The sequence below is a fragment of the Choloepus didactylus genome, chromosome 4 (genome assembly GCF_015220235.1).
Source record: "Choloepus didactylus isolate mChoDid1 chromosome 4, mChoDid1.pri, whole genome shotgun sequence".
NCBI classification, from domain to species: Eukaryota; Metazoa; Chordata; class Mammalia; order Pilosa; family Megalonychidae; genus Choloepus; species Choloepus didactylus.
In genome coordinates this window covers 99,482,047-99,488,541 of record NC_051310.1, presented here as the reverse complement: position 1 = coordinate 99,488,541, position 6,495 = coordinate 99,482,047, and the positions used below count along the sequence as shown (strand labels likewise).

Here is a 6,495-nt window from a genome sequence, read left to right as displayed (position 1 = left end):
TTAAGATATTGAATGGCAAGCAAATAGCTCTCTGGGCAAAGAAAAAAGGTCTTAGGACTGGGAGCAAAAGGGTGTGGGTAAGCAAATTTGTTATTTTATCTGTAAAATGGTGCTAACAGCATAGGGTTTGAATAATGAAATGAGAGCTAGCACAGCCATCTTTTAAAAAGGCAAATCTGATTATGTAACCTCCTTCCTTGGTCTTTCTGGGAGCCCATTGATCCCATCTGATCCAGCCCTGTCTGATGTCACTTGGGGGTCTTGGTGCTTCTCAGATGTCCCCTGCCTCGTGCAAGCCAGTCTTTTGTGCCCTACCCCTAAACAGGATAACTCCTCCAGGAGTCAAATGCTCCTTCCTCTGGCACAAGCTTCTCTCTGCCTGAGACCAGGGCAAGCCGAGGGATTTAGGCTCCCAAGGTATGCTCCACCTGTTTCCCAGATGCACAGGTGTTTCTTTGGGGCTTTGTTTGCAGCAGCAAGAGACTGAACCTCAATGTCCATATAGAGGATTGGCTAAATAAATGGGTCTCTCTGCAGCCGTAAGAAAGAATGAGGAGGCTGCTGAGTCGCAATCAGCAATGTTCTCCATGATATATTGTTACGGGGAAACAGAATGATGCCGGGCAGTGTACAGCATGCTATGCTATAGCAGAAAAAGTGTGCTTATGCTTGCATAGACTCAAGAAATTGGTGACATAGTTGCCTTTGGATGGGAGATGTTTTGCTGTGTGTCCTTTATATCTGTGAATTTTGTACCTTGTGAATGTATTACCTTTCAAAAACGATGTTATAACCTGTGTTCTCCAGGAGTTCTCCTTTGCCTTTGGGGAGATCTGACACAATTTTAAAATCAACCATTATGGCAGGTAAAATCAGACAGGAGTTTTAAGATTAGCATAAACCACGTGTGAAGGAGGGAGAACTCACCTCTAATCCTGGGGCAGGAAATAGGGAGGGCTTCTTTAAAGAGGGGGCATCTGAGCTGGGACCAAGAGAATTCAGAAAGGGAAAGTGGTTGGCTGTGGAGGGGAAAACTCAGGAAGGCAGGGGAGACAGAGCAATTGTGAAAAAGCAAAAGTGACTGAAAACACTGCCAGCTTACCTTTGCTTGGTGCTCTATTTTGTAGGCAGTTTGTTGAAACTGGCGAATCTCTCGGATAATGTGGGATATCTGTGGGAAAGTGGGAGACTTTTAGAAAACAGTTTACTCTCTTAGTGCTGTCCTCCACTTTGCAGAGCAGAAAGTGCATGCACAGGTAAGCCCGAGGACAGTCTCTTATTCAATATTCCTTGTCTTCTGGAGGATCCCACTGGGGTATCACGGTTTTCTTTAAACCAGCAATCTGCTTCCAAGCCTGATACCTGTCAAGACCCTCTAGGTTAATCATGTTATGTGACTGAGAGGAAAAAATTTCCTTTAATCAGTGGCATAAACCATCCAACATCACAAAAACTAAACCCTCCTGCTCCAGCAAAAGCCAGTCATCTGCCACTTTCGAAACACTTACTATGTGCAAGACATGATGCTAAGGGGCTTCCGCGAGGACGGCACTTTAAATGTACGTTGGACAGGGAAACATTTTTTCAAACAAAATCTCTTGTGGAAGCCCAACATACTAAATGGACAGAAGTGATTGAAGTGAGAGGGTGGAGAAAGGGATGGCTAGAAAACCACTCCAGGCTCAGAGGGATCTCCTTGCTCCCATCCTCAGGTCCTAGATTTTTGGGGGAATATTTGAAAACTGCTTGCTTAGGAGGTGTTGCCCATGAGCTAGTGGTTTTACTTTGGCCACACAACAGCCGATGGGGAAGAGAGGGATAAGGTGCCCCCACCCCAGCCTGGCTGCAGCCCAAGCCCAAGCTTGGTGACCAGAGCAAATGAAGGTGCCAGCTTGAGTCAGACTGACCAGGGCTCAACACCTGGCTCTACCCATTACTTATGGGGTGACCTTGGGCGGTTTCCTTGAGGCTCATCTGCAAGGTGGAGAATAAGAGTACCTCCCTCTCAGGCTGTCAGGATTAAAGGAGGAAATTGCTCAGGGCTTGCCAAGTGCTCATTACTGCCAGTGACAGTTTGTTCTTATTGGAGGAGCAGATTCAGGCTCTCAAAGGGGTGTCCCATCTCCAGCCGGCTCAGCCTGGGGGACAGAGCTTGGGTGGGCCCAAGGCTTGGGTCTGGGTTTTGACGCCCCCCACCCCTGCCCCGCTGTTGGAAACGCACCATTCTCATCTTGGAGAAGTTGACCAGTCCATCCTCTGTGTAATTGGGCGTTCCCTCCTCGATGAAGGCCAGGTCGGTGAGGTACATCCCCAGGTAAGGGACACAGGGTGGGTCACAACTTTAAAGCAAATGGCATTAACACATTTTTTTTTTTCACTTATAAAAACAAGGTTCTAACTGAGAACAGAACACCCTGCTCGCACTTTTTTCTCTGCTAGAGGCAAAGGGCCTTCCATTCACCAGGAAGAACAGTACACTCCTTGGCCTAGGGTCACTCTTCTGGGGCCAGGGAGTGACAAGGTGCTACCTGGGCCTCTCACGTGGGCTGGGGCTACTTGATCAAGTGTCCCTTCCCTGCCAGGGCCAGGAGGCCCTCCTCTCCCTCGCTGTCCTCTGTCCCAGATGGGGTCCTTTGGCCTTGATCAAGAAACTTGCTGTCGCCAGCCCCCTCCCGGCCCATCTTTCCTTTCTGTCTCTCTACTAAAACTCCTATCCAAACCCTACCCCAGAACCACCTCCCCGAGGGTTATCATCCTTCCCCATACCTGTCAGTTGCCAGCAGCCGCCCTCTCCAGCTCCCCTGCCTCTTCCTGCTCCCAGAGACCCAGCCACTGCTCCCTTCAACTGGCCTGCAGCAAAGTCTACCTGTGCCTCCCTTCCCGCTCCACTGGCATCTCCCGCCCACCCAGACACTAGGCTCGGGGCACCAGAGCAGGAACAGCTGCCCTCTGTGATCACCTTCCTGGAAATGGCTCCTGGGATGGGGGTTGGGTGGGGGAGTCCATACTTGGGGGCTGTCAGGGGATGGGACCATGCCTCTCTGACTTATGGCTTGGAAGCAGGGGCTCCTGCTACTGCTCTGTCCCAGGCTGACTGTGCTTGTTCTGGTGCCCCTGGGGATGGTGCTGGGTAAAGGGGTGATTCTGTGATGGATCCCATTTGGCGACTGTATCCTGGCCCATCTAGTCCATCAGTGGGACTCTTTGCACAGTGCTCTGCAGCCTCCCCTCAGCTCAGCACACAGAAGCAGGGTGGAACTGCTGCTTGCAATGCAGGTGACCCTCATTTCCTGCCCATCCCACCTTTGTCTCCCAGTGACCAGTTGGCAATCCTGCCACTCCAGCAGAAGGTGAGGCAGGGAGGGTTGGTAGAGCAAGGACAGAAACCTGGCTTCTTGCTGTGTGACCCTGGGCCAGTTCCTTCCCTCTCTGGTTCTCAGGCATCCAAGACAATTTTAGGTGGTCTGATGATTGATTTTAGTTGATGCACAGACACCATATTAAATAATATTGAGTCATATGCTGAGAAGCATATTTTCATTTTTACCCCTAGTGCTTAAGGAGAGAGCCTCCGTTAGTGGTAGTTTGGCTTTGACACTTTCTACCACTCATCGAATCTCCCCTAATATTTTCTTTTCTTTTTAAACAAATAGCGACAGGTCTTTGGATCAGAGTGATGGCAAACATTACTATCTGGCCAGAACATTAAATTGTTTATGATAATCTCGTATTTTTGGCAAGTAGGCTGGTTTTCCATTTACCACCTTGATCTAAAGTTTACCTTTTTATTTAAATTTATTTTGGGAAAAAGTGAGTTAAGTTAAGGGAGACTATTAAATGAACACAAGTATATCTGGGTATGCAGAGTTGTGAAGGAGGTGGACACCTTAATTTGGGAAACGGTGGACAGAAGAGTTTTTCTAACTGTAGCTCTTGACTCTTTTGTGGGTTTTGAAATCAGTTTAGGAGGTTTTGCTCAGATTTTAAAAAAAGGGGGGAAAAAAAAAGAAGAAATGGATTAGGACAGAAAACACCTGAGTCATTACACAGAATAATGGTATAGATTGTTTTGTGAATTTCCATTCCTGTTATACATATATGTGTTTATATACTGGATTGTGAGGCCAAATATATTTGTGATTAAAAAAAAAATGACTGGCTCGTACTGGCCATGGGTGGCCCTCTCTGGGCCCTTTTGGTCCTTATAGTCTGTGATTGTCACAGGCCCAGCTTTTTATTTTCTATCATACTCCACATGTGAAGCACAAAGCTTGTGGATCTCATGGTGAAGTCAGTCAGAGGTCTGAGGGTTTGGTGGCGGCTGAGCGGTGCCCTCCGTCTTCACCCTGCTACCCCTGTTCGGGGTGAGACCAGGTACTAGATGCTTAAAGACCTTCTCTTCCCAGACCCGGAGCGTTTCTGAAGGTCTTACAGGGTGGTCAGTCACCCAGACCCCGAAAACCTGAAAGTGGGGTTCGGGACGGGGGCCCTCTGGTGACTGAGGTGGGGTTTCCCAAGGTAGTGAGGTTCCCAATCCAGCTGTGAGAGGCTGATGGATTTGTGATGTAATCAAGTGCAGGTGGCAACCCTCAGCCCCGATGCCAAACGTCTGCCCCTGTTCACTGCCTACCTAGTGGAGGAGGGGGCCGGAGAGCCTGAGCCATGCTGGGGAGTGTTTGGGGCTGCCACAGTGGTCAGGACAGGGGACCGTTGTGTGGGACAGGGCTGGCGGAGGGCAGCAGGAGGGCCCTGCCAAGAGGGGACTCACCCACAATAGGCAGCTGAACAAAAAGGGAAATATTGGGGGTTTTGTGCAGGCAAAACACCTCAACTTTTGGCCCCCTCTGATCTTCCCATGTGGGTGTTTTGGCCTCTCCCAGGGGGACCCAGTCTTACCCTTGATGAGGGCCTAGACAACAAAGCTGCTGGGGTGCGACTTCCTCTTTTGGCAGAGCCCTCAGGCTGCCTGTGTCTGATGCTTCAGGGAACGGAGCACAAAGTACCCACCCTCCAGTTCTAAAAACTGCTCTGGTTTTCCGGGCCATGGTGAGAGGTGACCGGTCAGTGACTGGCCAAACCTGGCATCCAGGCCTTGCCTGTGGTTTGGAGCCCCCAAACCTGATGTCTCCCTCTACCGAGAAATCCTTGGTTACACAAAGTGGAATCATAGAGATCAATGATACGCTGTTCTTGCTGCTGAAAGCAAGATGTACATCCCCTCTGCAGGGAAGGTACTGGTGACAAGCATCCATGTCCACTTCTGTCCTCCCTTCGCTGCACCGCCCCAGCTGTGGATAGGCCACTCTCTGCTACGAGCCTCTGCTGGCTCTGGTCAGGGATCTCCTCTCTCCCGTCTTGAGTCCATGTGAAAGGCTTTCAGGAAGGGAGTGGAGGGCCTGCCTGGGGCCGGGCTGTGTGGGCCGATCCCCTTGGGGTCATGGTCCAAGGTTCTGGCACGTGGTGCAGGGTGATTAGGGACTCAGATTTTGATTAAAAAAAAAAATGCAATGGGGGAGCAGAGTCCAATGCTGCTTTTTTGCTACCTGGACACTAACTGCTTTGTTGTGTTGTCAGCAGGAGGCCAGGCCTTGGCTATAGGGTCACAGGCAGAAAAGGAAGATTGAGATAGACATTCTGCCTTCTTGGAGCCCCTGCAACTCTGGAACTCCAGAAGGGTCAGCCTTTGAACTCATAGTATGCGCAGATAGCTGGATCTCACCCACCTTGGACTGTGCATGGAAACAGCATGGGGGTCAGCTAGCTGAGTAGCTGTGTGCAGCTAGTCCCACCCTTGACTTAAGGGGACAAAAAAGGAAAGGTTTTTATTGCAGCAGTTCTAATCCTTTAGAGGGTTTTGTTCCTCTAAATCAAGGGCTTCTTATTCAAATTCAAGACAAAAGGTGCAGACATGCAAATGTGTGCTGGGGTGAGATTAGACAGGGCTGGCAAAACTGGAACCAACCCCTCAAAGAGCTCATGCCCAAATTTGACTGTTAATTTTAATTCTCAGCCAAAGTTTGCTGCAGGGAGTTGTGGGAACACTGATCGTTGCAAGGCCAAGAGAGGGGTATGGGGAATGAGAAGAGGAGGTAAGGTCACTCTCAGGGCGCCAGGGAAGGGGGTGGAGGGGCACACAAAGCAAAGATGGTAGGCAGGCCAGAGGATATTTAAGAGAGTGGCTGGGGGAAGGGATGCAGGATGTGGGGTTGAAATTTTTGCCAGTAAAGGCAATAAGGCCATTCGTGAACCTGGATGCTGGCACAGACTTAATATTTTAATGACAGGCTGAAAAAGATGCCTGGGACACCCGGATGGGGCTGTGCGCCCACCGCCAGCCTCCTTGTCTGGCTGGCCGGGTACCAGCCATGTCCAGCAGACAGCCATCCTGCTCTCCCTGCCCATTCTCCCCCACTGTTCAAGGCAACATTGCTTCATGTGAAAATCTTAGAGCCTTAGGAGAAAAGGTGCACACACTTGCCCCATGTTTCCTCATTC

General features: G+C 50.0%; 1 protein-coding gene across 1 annotated transcript in view; it reads right to left on the bottom strand.

Moving 5' to 3' along the window:
* Positions 1-6,495, bottom strand: part of RASGRF1 (Ras protein specific guanine nucleotide releasing factor 1) — a 120,182-nt gene that overhangs the window by 13,820 nt on the left and 99,867 nt on the right. The window contains 2 exon segments of the mRNA XM_037833258.1: positions 1,103-1,171; positions 2,222-2,339. Coding sequence (XP_037689186.1) covers positions 1,103-1,171; positions 2,222-2,339 — 187 coding nt within the window.